This window comes from Echinops telfairi, unplaced genomic scaffold (assembly GCF_000313985.2).
Source record: "Echinops telfairi isolate 266 unplaced genomic scaffold, ASM31398v2 ScPeMD7_7420;HRSCAF=8458, whole genome shotgun sequence".
NCBI lineage: Eukaryota > Metazoa > Chordata > Mammalia > Afrosoricida > Tenrecidae > Echinops > Echinops telfairi.
This window is the reverse complement of record NW_022111320.1, coordinates 49,445,046-49,459,425: the sequence shown is the minus strand read 5'-3', so window position 1 is coordinate 49,459,425 and position 14,380 is coordinate 49,445,046. Positions and strand designations below refer to the sequence as shown.

Sequence of the window (14,380 nt, the reverse complement as noted above, 5' to 3'; positions counted from 1 at the left end):
GAAAATCTTGATTAATTCCCCCCCCCCCAAACACATTATTAAAAAACTGCAGCCAACTAGGTGCACTTGATGACAAGGAGCTTATTTTTTTAAAGTTCACCTCGGCTGCTAACCGTTGTTGGTGACTTAAAGGCTAGAATAGGCCTCAAAAACCCTCTGTCTTCCTGGTCCAGTGTGACCAGTTCCTAAACTGAAGTCACCCCCACCCCACCCCAGGCACTTTTCCTATGGATTCCTGGCGCGTGAATGTAGTTTGCTGGATGGAAGCCCAGGGCGCTAAGGACCAGGCAGTGTTACATGGGGTAGATGCTCTGCTGGGTGGTCAAGTCCAAGACACAGATTGCCCAAGCCTTGAAGTTCCAGAACAACGGAGAGGAAGATGATCTGCTCCGCCAGTGCTGGGCGGCAGGAGGGGGAGTGGCCCAGATTGCCTTAGGAACCAAGGGGGACCAGGCGCCGGTGTCACAGTGGGATGGATGTGTTGTCCAACAAGTGTCTTGTTCCCTGAGCCTTGATCACTGAAACCTTGGTTTATTTACTTATCATTAAAGGATCATTTTCTTGGGGGCTCTTACAGCTCTTATAACAACTCATACAACATTTGTTTGAAGCGTATCTATACATATGTTGCCATCATTATTTTGTAGGCATTACTTTCTATTGAGCCCTTGGTATCAGCTCCTCTTTTTACCCTCCTTCCCCACCCCCACCCTCTTGACCCCTCGATAGATTATAAATTATTTTTTCATATCTTATATGGACTGCTGTCTCCCTTCCCCCACGGTTTCTGTTATTCATCCCCCTGGGGGGGGGTTGTTTGTGTGTGTGTGTTTATGTGTCAATCATCGAGATCCATCCCCCCTTCCCTCCTTTCCCCACCTTCCCCCTACCCTTTTAGTATCACTACTCCCATTCCTGTTCCTGGATTCTGTGTATCATGGGCTCTTATCTCTTAGCTATAGCTGTGCACATGCTCCGGTCTAGCCCACAGATCACTGAAACCTTTAAATGAACACCCTCCATCAAAACTTCCCACAATGCAGATAAATAAATCTAGACGGAGCTCTCCCTGGGCCTTCAAGCCCCACCCAGCTCACTTTTCAAGTGGAGTTTGATGAGTTGCTATGACAGCAGACCCACGCTTCCTCTGAGAAGGGAGTGCCTCCAGTTTTGATATTCTATTAAGGTGGTTTTCTCATTAAGTGAAACTTAGAGCTATTTTCTGGAATCATTGTTCTTTATGGGTTATGGCTGGAGATTGGCAAGTGAGTCTTGCTTGTTTAAACTGGTGTTTGAGTGGGTGAGTAGGGAAGTGTGGGCAGAGTATCAAATCAGTGAACTAAGTGAACGGGTGGGTTCCCCATGTGTCTGTGTCAGTGAAAGCCAGCCTAATTACTATCCTCGGCGCCTGAATTGAAAATGCAGATCTCAACAGAGGGCTCATTAACAGGAAGTGGCATTTTCCTTTTCACTGTGGCATTTCGTTGTGCAGAAAGCAGCAGCAGGTTCCTTTCTCTCTCTCTCTCCATCTCCTTCACGCTCATAAATCACACTCAGCTCCCAGCTGCTGGAGGCGAGAGAGGGATTGGGGGAAAGAGCAGTGTTGTCATCAATACTGGGGACTTGGTGTGATGTCACTGCAAGCTCCGTGTGATCAGAGGTGGTGGTAGAGCTCCAGGAGCGCGAGGGAGAGCAGCGAGGGAAAGAGTCGGGTGATGTCGCTCTCCGACAAGCAGCCAGCCTCTCTCACCACCACATACAGCCAGCTGTGTAAAGGCAAGCCTGCCGAGTGCCAAATGGACTCCCCAAAAGAATTCAGTCCAGCCGGATTTGAGTGGCAGAGGACAGAGGGCAAGCTGAATGAGATCGGACTGAGTGTCAGCGTGGACAGGCAGCTGGGAGATGGGCTCGTGAGAAACGCCGGCTTCCTGGAGCCGAAGAGGCGATGCTGCTCTGAGGGGAAGCCAGACAAAGGACTGGGCACCGAAGTGCAGGACAAGGAGTACCACCCCACCCCCGGTCACCTTGAGAGCGGCTGTGTGATTTCAGACAAATGCTCGCCCTCGGAGGGGACTCCAGCGCGTTCGGAGACAGCTGAGTCCCATCTGGGACCCACACAGGGGTCAGACACAAACAAAGCCACAGTTCAAGGGAAGATAACTGGGGGAAACAGGATAGACACCAAAAGCCGGCCAGACCCGGATTTCCCAGGGGCTTCTGATGGCCCCTTCGACTCTGTGAAGGAGCAAGAAACCAGTGTTTGGAACCCCAATTTCCATTCAGTGGCTCCAGGTCCTCAGGGGGAAACAGCTCCAGGGAAGAAGAAGGATGGCATTAGCCCTGGCTGCCCGGCGATTGGAGTCATGAAAGAGCACTTTGGGCTGGCTGACTGTGAGTCCCCACTGACAGAGGCTGGGCCCCACGTAGCCCCCACTATCGAGCATTCCCCTCCTGGCATCCCCCCCATCACTATGGTGGAGTTCGCACAGGAGCGTTTGAATGCAAGTTCTCATTCCAGAGACCATGATAAGGAAATGGAGAAAGTGAGTTCTACAGAGGAGGGGGCTTTGCTCGGCCAAGCCCCCCAGCAGAAGAAGGCAATACGCAGGGCCCTGTCTGAATGTTCTCACCTCTCAGTTCCCCCAGCTGTTAACCTTGCAGATAAGTACCCTGAACTCCCTGCCAGAGAAGAGCTATCTTCCGGCCTGCTGCCCCCCACCAGTAGCCCAATACCTAATGCTACACCCAGGAAATCGGGGGCTTCTGCAATGAGGCGCTCCATGACAGTGGCTGAGGAGCAGACACCCAACTGCACACTGGACCCCGGGGAGCTGCCCGTCCTCTCTGTTAAAGAGATACCCCCTTTCATCTGTGAAGAACCAGTGGCCGAGAAGAGAGAAGAACTGACCAACTTGAGCAGCAGCAGCAGCTCTGGGGAGAAAGCAGCAGGCCCTGCCGGGCTACACCTCCACAGTAAGTTGGAACAGATTCCTGAAGGAAGCAGCAAGGGGCAGACCCGAGATGATGTTAGTGCAGCAAGAACTGATGATCCGCGCTCGCAGGCCTGCCAGGGAGATGAGAAACAGCCAGCAGCAACCGCTCTAGCAGGGAAGAAAGAGATCGAGGGCAGTGCGACCCAGAGCACTCCGTCGCTCTTGTGTGAAGAGGCCCCACGTGATGGTATGTTTCTACATTTTGCCTCCACGGGGAACAGGCACACAGCACGGAAGGAACCAAAGTGATGGGTTCCAGGCGGAAGCCTGTGGCAGCCTGCTATTGCTGGGCTCTGTGACTGCCTGGGGACAGCGTGGCCTCCTTGCTCTGGAGGGTGGCTGGGAGCAAGACAGGAAAGAGAACAAAGTGAATGTGTGCTGGCCTGACCGTGTACACTGAAGATGTGTGCTGAGGGGGTCAGGGGCGATGAGGCCGAGGGAGGGGGCGGGCATAAAAAATAGAGCCCTTCACTTGACCCCGTGTCACCCTGCCCACCCCTTCCCCTTCCTCTCACCCCTCAGCTCCCTGATGGTTTGAACCAGATGATTCCTGAGCTCTAAATCATCCAATCACAACTGATTGATGTCCTCGCTGGAAAAACCTGTCACTTTGTGTAGCTTCACAATGGTTTTATCAGCTCTGACCTCCTCTCATTAAATAGTAGTCTGGGTGTAAGCTCTGTTTTCCGTTTGCTTTTGTTCGTGATGAAAAAGAGCCTTGTGGGGCCGAGCTGTTTAATATTCTTTGCCTGTTCCTCGTGTTTGACCCGATCTTGAGTCTTGTTTTCTCCTCCTCCTTCTCCTTGTTGAGAGGACTTGTGTGGCGGGGGAGGCGAGGGAAAGGAGAGAGGAGGTGGAGGAGGAGAGACTTGCACGGAGTAACAGCTGAATGCTGTAGTCTGTGGCTGCCTCTGGGTCTTTCTTCTTGGCCCTCCTTTCTCTCCCCTCCCCCATCATTCAGGTCTCCTGTGGGTGGTCCAAAAACAGCTTGTTGGCTCTTCCCAGTCCTATGTGAGCACAAAGGGCCACGATGCCCCAGCTTGTTTGTGAGCACTTAAAAGAGTGTGCTTTGCTGGAATTTGGGTTTGGGCTTGGTTTTTTTATTGACCTGTTTCATCTTTCACTTCTCTTAGTATACTTCCATGACATTTTCACTTTTTTCCCTTCAGAGGCTGTATTTTCTAGAGGAGGGTGGTGGTGGAACCTGGTTTGCTTTATAACTGATCTAGACAGGGAAGGAGAAGCTTCGTGGTCCCTCTCTGATTCAGGAGGCCTCTGTGTGCTGTCCTTGCTTCTCACTGTGGCAAGATCCGTAAACTGTTTGTGGCGGGATTGCATCATCTCTGTACTGATCACCAGGTGCCCTGTGAGGTGTGAATGCCTGCGAGAGGAAATGAGTGAATGCTTTTGTCCTTTTATTTCAGAACTGTACCTGCCATTCACGCAAATAGGAAAAACCTTCCAATGACTGATCCACTTAGCAGATCAAAATTTCAGTGCCGACTCTGCCTAACACTGTGTACATAACAAGACACAGTCGTTCATTAAATGGGTCATTTTTAAGTGTGTGTGGTCATATGCTAGCCACGTATCTAACTAGAAAACCAAACCTGCTGCTGTCAGGTCGGTTCCGACTCACAGCAACCTTCAGGACAGAGTCGGACTGCTTCTGGGGGCTCCCGAGATTGCAAATCCTCTTGGGAACTGACAGCTTAGTCTTCCTCCTGTGAATTGGCTGACGGGTCTGAACCCCTGACGTGTCAGTTCTCAACACGGAACCCACAGCGCCACCAGAGCTCCTCAGTCCTTTATCTGGACACCGGGAATTCTCTTTGTTCTCAAGCTACTTAAGGTCTCTTTGGTGTGGCATATAAATAAATAAATATCGAGAGTTAATGGCTATCCGTGACACCCTAGGGTGGGGCTGAGGGGTTGTTAATCATGGACATTTGGGGAAGAGGTGGCATTAGAGCTGGGCCTTGGACACCAAGGCACCTAACAATGAGTTAAGTTTCTCAGAGGGAAAGCCTTTCAGCCAAGGGACTCCTGTAAGCAAAGGTATGAAGCTTAGGGAGCATGTGTTACATAAAAGAACAGTGACTGGTGTTTGGGGTCCTTTTTATGGAATCATTTAATAGCAGGGAAAAGAAACACCCTTGGGAATTCATAAAAAGGAATTTATTGACAAGCCGTGGAACAATCTGAGGACTGTGATGGCAAGGAGGGGACCCAGGATGCAGCTATTGTGTCCCCGTGCTTTTCACTGTACACGTGCTCTAGTCCCATCCTTTCCCGAACTCTACCATCTCGCCTCCTCTGTACAGACAAGGGGTGGCCGTATTTATGATGCCTTAGCGCTCGGGGTTCCAAAGTGGTTTCCTGCCCTTTCTCTGCCGCCATTGAAAGGAGAGCAAGCAGCGGTGCTGTCAAGTGAGCCTTGGGCTGCTAACCATACGGTTAGTCGTCAGACCCCCAGCCAGCCCCGGGGAGAACGATGAGGCTGTGTGCTTCTGTGAAGATGCACAGACTCAGACCCTACATGGATCTGATGGAACCGTTGGCACTGGGGGGTTTGTTTTGTGACCCCAGTTGGTTCAGTTGGCCACCTTAGTACAGTTAACTGTATGCCAGGTACCACAGGCTTCTTGGTTAAGAAGTGTCTACAGAGAAGGGCAAGGAGCCCTTGTGGCACTGCTGGGTACCTTGAACTGCCAACCGCAAGGTGGACTCAAACCCCAGCTGCTCAGAGAAAGAAAATTGTGACTATCTGCCCTCGTAAAGTTTGGCATCTTGGAAGCTATACAAAGGGCCTCTGTGAGCCAGCAAATACTGGATGGCAGTGGGTGGGTCTGAAGAAGAGCACACAGACTGAACAAACATGTCAAAGCCAGCTGTATGTATGTGGCAAGAAATAATGGGAGGGAATTCTGGAAAGTTGTTGAGAACCTAATTTTGCTGCACTTAAAATGACCCACTAAGAAATTTAAATTGTACTCCCATGTTCAAGAACTATGCTTGACTGCCTATGATAATCTCCCAAATAAAGAGGCCTGAAGTGTTTGGGAAGGCTCACCTGTCTGTGCTCAGTAGCAAGATGAACTATGAGACAGTCTCTGATTAAAGTCCTAAGGTCTTGTTAAGACAGTTTGATTCAGGTAGTGGCAGGGGAAACATGGAGGACATGATAGACCAAACTCCCTGCCAACGATTCAGTTCCCCTCTCAATAGAGACCCTGTAGGACAGAGCAGAACTGTCCTATACAAATAAGTGTCAGTGTTGTTGTATCCCCATGTGTATACCAACCAGGCTGGGCACAAAAGAGCCCTATAGTCAGTCACACTTGAAAACTGATTAGATGTGAGGTGAGACACAGGGGTGAGACACAGAGAGAGTTGCTGAAAAGTGGAAAGAAACATGGGCCAGAGACCTCAGGACTTAAAGGAACAGCAGTGTGGGGAATTCCATGGGTTTTATTTTAATCTTGCATGGATATCCACCAGGCTGGGCACTAGAGAACCCTACAAACGGCAATTGCCAGCAAGTATAAAATTCTGCAACTCTTTACAAGACTGTAACTCTTTACAAGAGTAGAAAGTTCCATCTTCTGACTGGTGGTTTTGAACAACTGACCTTGTGATTAGCAGCCCAACTCATAACCACTGTGGTACCAGGGTTCCTTGTCAGCAAGTAGAGACCTAAAATAAAACAAAAGCCTATTCTTGCTGACCTAAAGGGCCAAGAAAGGGGAACCCTATTCCCCAACCCATACCCAGCGTAGTAGTGGATCTTATCCTTTGCTCACTTCACACATCAAAGCTGCTGCTATGCCAATCTGCCCACTCTAGTATCAACCCCAGGGAGACCCATTCTCTGCCCCCTTACGAGGTGGCAGGTAGCAGCATTTAACAGTAAACCAGTTGTCAGTCTATTCCAACTCAGGGGGACAGAGTAGAAATGTCCTGAAAGGTTTCCGAGGCCGTAAATCTTACCAGAAGCAGACTGCCATCTTGTTCCCGTGGAACTGCTGGTGAATAAACTGCCGACCTTTCCGTTAGCAGCCAAGCACTTAATCGCCGTGTGACCGGGACTCCTCAGGTCTCACTAGTGGCACTTGAAGTCCTGGTGTCTCCTCGCCTTCTACCCAGTGGTAGGATGCCCAGCCCTCCTATTTCTTAACATCCCACACACCGCTATGCTGGAGCTGGCTCGGGTATGCACTTCCTTCCTCTAATAGCAGTAGCAGAAATCAAGCAGGAAGTCTTACCAGTACTGTGGAAGGTGATTAGAGAACAAGCCAAGGGAAATGCTCTCCATCCGATGAGCCTAGCACCTACCTAGAGATGTGCAGTGTCCCTGGGGAAGTGCTGTTAGACCTTGCGGGCAACCACCAGCAAGAAATGTGTGAGAGCCCCATCAGAAGAACACGCAGAAGACCAGAATTGCATTGCTTGTGCTCTAGAAATGAGGGCCCTTGGATCCTTGGATCTGCAGCTCATAAGAATGGCGGCCCATAATTAAAATAATGGGATCAAGTGTCTCTTATGCTAATATTCAAAATGTGCAGAATACAATTTTTTAAATCTCCAAAAAATCACTAGTCATACCAAGAACCAGGAAAATCACAACTTGAGTAAGAAAAAAACTATCGGTGTCAATGTTGAGAGGAGACATAAAATGGAATTATGTGAAAAGAATTTTTAAAGCAGCCATCATAAAATTGCTTCAACCAGCAATAATGATTTCAAACATGAAAAAGTAGTACATCTTAGCAAGGATATAGAAGTTATGAAAAATAACAATGGAAATTATAGATGTCAAAATTATAATCAAAATAAACCCATTGGATAGGTTCAGTAGTAGAGGATAGAATCAGTAAACTTGAGGACAGGATTAATAGAGTTCACTCAATCTAAACAACAGTATGAAAAAAAGACAGAAACAAAATGTCTAACGTTTTTGTTCAGAGCCGCACTGAATAAGAGAGACCAAAAAAGAATGGATGCATTTGAGTTTATGGTATTGACAAAAAATATTAAAATTACCAACCCCTCCAAAACAACTAATTGCTGTTGGAAGAAGTCTAGCCAGCATGCTTCTCAGAATGAGGCTGGCTCACCCATGTGGGCCCTGTCCCTGGAAAGGGATATCATGCTTGCAAAATAGGGAGTCCGTGAAAAGGGGAAGACCTTGAGCAAAGTGAACTGACACAGTGACTGACTGCAGCCATCGGCTTTTCCACATGACACCAGTTGTGGGATGGTGCAGAAACAAGCAGACAGTGTTTTCCTCTTGTACATGGGGTCCCTGTGAGTCAGAACCAGCCATCAACAAGGAACACCGTTCTATCTTCAATTGTTTTTGATGATCAGGGCAAAAATGAAAGCACCGGCTGACATACTAAGCATATGTAGGAAGAGGAAATACTGAAGACGTTGTAGTTTTAAACTAGAGGATAAGCAGGGTAAACAGAAGTCATAGTTAATGTGAATGTATAAACACATGAAGAAAGTATATGTTAACATTGGTTCTTTAAAGGTAGCAGTAGTTATATTACTATTAGAGAAAACAGACAAATATCAGAACAAGACATAAAGGGTTACTCTGTCAAGCAGTCTTTCAGATGCTAAGTCTGTATGCCAAAGAGCCTCGAGTTCAATAATCAAAAGCTGAAAGAGCTAAAGAGAAATAGATAAATTTACAATTACAGTTTGTGACTTGTACCCCCCACGCAACAATTGTTGGAATTACTGCACTAAATAGGAATAACCCAACTCCTGGAGTGGTCACGCTCCGGGCTGCTCAAACCCAACTCCCCCAGGAGAAGGACCAGAAAGATTGTAATAGTCTGGAAAATCCACAGGGCCGCTTCTACCCTGTCTTAGACAGTTACTATGAGCTGGAAATGACTTGGTGGCAGTAAATTGGTTCTGGGTGTGTGGGGTTTTTTTGTTGTTGTTGTTTTACTAGCCTAAATACTAGTTAAAAATGTTTAAATATTTAACACCACCATCAAACATTTCATTGACATTTTTAGAGTACTTTATCCAATAGCAACAGAGTGCACATCCTTTTCAGGTGGAGCAAATAAAGACTATAAAACTGTACAACCTCTGTATGGAAAGTTGCAGGGCACTTCCTCAGAGAAGCACTCCATGACCCCACAGTCTCTCCACTCGGTGCATACTCTAAAGAAAGAAGGAGCAAGCAGGGGCTGAGGGAGGAAGTGGTCACCAAACAGAGCACCTGGGAAGAAGTAGTATAGAAGAGCAAAGGCATCAATGTGATGGAACAGTTAAAACTTGGGTCAGTGTATCTCCCCCCACAAATGATGCAGGCTGGACCTGATGTGGTTTCCAGAATTGTCTCTGCTTTGGGTTTGCATTGTTTGGTTTCGTTTTGGTCTGTTTGTATTAAGGTGTATCTCAGAGGTCACCTTCTTGAAGTTGTGTGAGAGGCTTTCTGCGTGTTGGTAGATGAAACCCAGGACTGGTGAACCTGTAGGCACAGCAAGCAGAATCAAGAGTTCCGTGAGGGAGTGGATTATACAACTCTACTTGATGTGATTGAACTCTGGAATATAAGTATGTATTAAAACCCAATGAATAATAAGTTAAATTTTTTAAAAACAGGAGCTGATGTATGTGCACTCATGTTTCTCTCAACACTGGTCACACTAGCAAGAAGTTGGGAACAACCTCCCTCCCTCTCCGTGGAGGAATGGCTACATCAACCTTGGTACATACATGCAGTGGACTGCAGCACATCAGTGAAGAAGCATGATGAAATTGTTCAACACTTCATAACATGGATAGATTGAGAAGATACTATGCTGAGTGAAGTTAGTCAATCGCATAAAGAATTAAGATAAAAGATGTTCATATACCAAAAGAAGCAGACTTGGATGGTTAGAGGAATGGAGAGAGAAGAGGAGGAGGGAAAAATAAAACACCACCTTTTAAAAAAAAAGACGAGCATTTTCTGTAAAATTATACATGTGTGATACTGCGGGTACAGAGCTTGGTCTTCCGATAAGTATTTCTCCCAAAGCACTTTTCTTCTGTTATTGGGAAAGGCCTTCTTGAGAACCATACAGTGAAGAAGAGAATTTGGGAGGAATGAGGTAATTTCACACTCAGATTTGTATCTGGTATTGTGTACAAAGAGTGATGACCACACATAATTTTTCTCAAGGTTTTATCAGTTTTTATGACACATATAGGTCGTTATTATTAATAACAGTAATAGATTCTAAATAGTAGAGAACACTTTATATACTTACGTTTAAATGTAGTTGACACTTTCAATTTGGAATTTTTTAATACACATGACTTGCCAGATTACAAAATTTAGAAAGTACAGACTTGTCACCAATATTTTTTTATACTTCTAGAAGCTGGGTCTCTGGATTGAGTTTTATCTGCACTAGTAATTTTTTTCATTGCCACCAGACTGCTTTGCCTATGGGTCCTATCAGTTGTCTCTAACGATTAGTTTTAGACGTCAGGGATTTTGATAAAATATAGGTCAAAAGTAACATTTCACTATGGTTTTCATTTTCCTTTCTCCTACTTAAGATTAGGGATCCTTCTTAGTTCAAAATATTCTGACCATTTTTCTAGTGGGTTGCTGACCTTTGTAATGATTGGTTTTGGGCATTTATTTACATAATTTTTATATAAATTTGTCTTTGATAGGAGTTTCAGTGTCGTCTGTGTGTGTGTGTGTGTGTGTGTGTGATTTGTCCTTTAACGTTTCTTGTGGTTTTGGAGGAAGGGAGTGTGGAGTTGGGACTTTAGTTTTGGCCCTTGGTGGCTGCTGTGCTCCGTGGATCCTCCTCGGCCTTGTTGGGAATCTGGGTCACTGTTAGAACTGGGTCGAGGTAATCTTGCAGCCTTCATAGAATGGAGCTTCACAGGGAAAGGAAGTGCAGGTAGGACATTGGATGATCTCCTAGCTCCCACCCCACCTTTCAGCAACCTTTATTCCATGAGATAGGCTCCAGTAGAAGAGATCTTTGTCCCCTGTATGTTCCAGCTAGTGATTGGGTGACAAAAGCCTCTTTGCTGGGCTCTAGAGATTGGAATCCAGAGTTCAAGAGCCATTTTATTCCATTGACCATTTGTAGAGACTCCACTGCAGTGACTTCTCCACGGGGACTGACTCCCTGATCTCTGGAGTCTACAACTGTTCTCTTTCACAATGAGGAGAACTTGAGAGGCTTGTCCACACTTCAGTGGCAGAAGCACTGTAGGCTTCTTCCAGAATGCAATGCTAGTTCGTGGTGTGTCTCCACTAGGCTTGCATGTTCTAACTGGGTGTGAAAGACGTTTGCTGAGCATAATTTCTACCCTTTCGCCTTTTTGGAGTAGCCAAGCCAGAAGAAGGACGGCCGACCGTGAGTGTGACTGGAAATGACATCACCACCCCTCCAAATAAGGAGCTCCCACCAAGCCCAGAGAAGAAAACAAAGGTAGGTACCAGGATGGTGCGGCATCTTCTACCGCTGTGATTTTTTTAGATGTAGTATCTTTTGCTATTGCTTCAATCGTGAATATTGAGATTTCTTTTTTCTGAGCTGCTATGAGCCCTATCTCAAATTTGTACATGCTTAGAAAATATTCTGTATTCTTGTTTTACCACAGTGCCTTAATCCAAACCTTCCAACCTCTGCCTTTGATCTCCTCACCTGGAGTACATGTCAAAATGTTCTATAAGGGTTGTGTCTTACTTCCCTTAACAAGGTGAAATTAAGTGATTGAAAGACCGTTCAGAAATAGAGTCTGAAATCCAAGTGCATGAAAAGGGAAGACGGGTCTTCAGGATGGATCATAGCTTAATATTTGTACTGACTGAAGACTCTGCCCGAGGTCACACCTTCATGTGGTCTTGAAACAGGACATTCCTGTTGCCCCATGGAGGTGCAGGTCATTATAGCAGCAGCATCTGCTGATTGGGGGTGGTGGTGAGGGGGTGTTTTTTTTTAAATTTATTACAGCCACCAAAAGTTTAAACTTTTAAAGCTATCACAGAATTTAAATCTTCAGCTGCCAACCTTCCATTCCAGGGTCACTGTTATTAAAAAAACATTTCTAAATATCTTGATTTAATCCCACCATTTACTGAACTCAGAAGAAAGAAATGCTAATTTTTAGTTGCATCTATCCTCATTGCTTGTATTTTTTTCTTTGAATTATGCAATTTATACATTTTTTTTCATTTGTTTTTATTCTTGTCTGTGTTTAATGTTGGCCTTTAAAAAAATAAAAAACAAAACATCAAATCAACCCTAAAGCCTTTGGCCACCACTCAACCTGCAAAGACTTCAACTTCGAAAGCCAAACCACAGTCCACTTCTAGCCCTAAGCAGCCAGCTCCCACCACCCTTGGTGGGCCGAATAAAAAACCCATGAGCCTTGCTTCAGGTTCAGTAGCCGCTGCCCCGCCCAAACGCCCTGCTGCTGCCACTGCCAGGCCTTCCACCTTACCTTCAAGAGACGGGAAGTCAAAGGTAAGTGGTTGTCTAAGTCCCGTTGCAGGGCAGTCTTCCTGTCTTAACTGTGAGACAGACAGGCTCACTCTTGTTGCTGGTGGAGTTGACAAAAGGCAAGGGAAGGATGGGTGGACATTAATGTGGAGATCTGGTGATGCAGCCATTTCATGCTGAAGTTCTTCACACTTTGACACCTCCCTGCCCTGGTTGATTGCAATGTTCTATCTACCTGAGTTTCTCTTCCTTTTTCCCAGCGTTTTCTTTAACCCTTCACCCATTTAAACACGAACCAGTCTCCTCATGCTATCCTTTGGGGAGTCCTTTCCTTATCCAGTTGAACTCTTTGCCCATCCCCTCGGTCACCGTGCCCAAATGGCTTTCATCCATAGCTCTGGTTCTTCGGTGCACCTCGGCAGTTCCCAGAGTCACGGGATGACTTCCTTTGGATGACTTCCTTGTTCAGCTGTCTCTCGTCTCGCTGGGCTCTGTCTGGAGTGTTGGGAGGTCATCCACACTCAGTTGCCCAGAAACTGCTCACACTGGAGCAGCAGGAGCTTGACAGGATTGTTCCAGGAAGAGGCTGTGGGCTGCCTTTCTCCGTGACTGTTCCAACTCCGTCATCTTGTTTCATTTGAGAAAGGTCCCTTCAGTTAACTTACAGTTATACATTAAATTTTTGGAGGGGCGGAAATAGTGTCCTGGATTTAAATGTCAGCGTCTTAACTTCATCTTCTACAGAAAACAGATAAACCCTAGAAATTCTAGTCTGGGCTAAAACTGTAACCAACAGAGATTCTGTCACAGCTCAGGAATGCCAGCACCAGAGGGCCCTCAAGTACCTCACTTGCTGCTTCTCTCCTTCTGTAGGAAACAATTTATTGGAATGAAAAGGCAGAGGCCAAGCAGAGAACATCAGCCTGTGAAGAAGGTGGAGACACAACTTGCTTATTCAGCAGGAGTAGGGTGGGGTGCACAGGGAGAGCAGGGCACTGGGTGACCGTTACACTTTTTGTATTTAAATGAAGTGTGGTATACCAGTCTCTTTACATACATTATTTTCATTGTCTGCACATGGGTGTAACTCCTGTGCTGACGCTTGCTCCAGGCCTTGTGGACACAGATCCCTTCCTGCCTGTGGCTTTTAGATAGCATCTCGAGATACAGCTGGCCTGGAGGAGGTGATCTGCTTTATAATTATTACTCTTGCTTGTTTCTAGATAAAAAATAGAAACTTTCTACGAGATTAAAAAGAGAAAAAGATAAGGTCTAATTTCTAATTAAACATATTTTTATCCTTTGATAGGAAAAATAACATTTTAGAAAAGTAAGTGATTAAACAGTAAAGCTCCCAGTAAAATGATTAAAACAAGTCTACTTCTGGCAGAGGAGGGAACAAAAGTCGAGGACCAGCAGTGAGGCTCCAGCCAGGTAAGCAGGCTGGTTCTGCAGCTGGCTGACACCAGGAGCCTGACAGCTAAACAGGACGCAGCCCTTAGAGGCTTCTGCCCCGAGGCAGTGTCCGTTGTCCGACCCTTTACCAGTCCTGCTATTCCCAACAAAATCGTGAGACTCCACTAGATGCTTCAGCCAGGAGCCCTGGGGGAGCTGTCCGCTGATCATGAGACTGCAAACCGTAAGGTCAGGGCCATCCAGTCACACCCACCAGCTGCTCCACAGGCCCACGGTGAGGCTGGCGGCTCCTGTAAAGATGGAAAGCCTACAAAACCCTGCTGTCAGTTGGAATCAACTCCATGACAGTGTGTTTGGGACTCGATGGTCCCAGTGCTCAACTGGAAGGGATCTCCAGAGAGTTTTTGAGTTAGTCTTCAGGTTTAAAGGCAGTCAGAGAGAAGCCATTCCTCGGCAGGAAATTCTGTGCCGTGTTCCACCCAGAAC

The 14,380-nt window shown here is 46.5% G+C and overlaps 1 protein-coding gene across 1 annotated transcript in view; it reads left to right on the top strand.

Annotated features, from left to right (window-relative positions):
• MAP4 (microtubule associated protein 4) overlaps positions 1-14,380 on the top strand; it is a 140,787-nt gene that overhangs the window by 108,917 nt on the left and 17,490 nt on the right. The window contains exons 11-13 of the mRNA XM_045297704.1: positions 1,679-3,180; positions 11,361-11,464; positions 12,287-12,502. Of these exons, the coding sequence (XP_045153639.1) occupies positions 1,679-3,180; positions 11,361-11,464; positions 12,287-12,502 (1,822 nt within the window). The remainder of the gene's footprint in view (positions 1-1,678; positions 3,181-11,360; positions 11,465-12,286; positions 12,503-14,380) is intronic.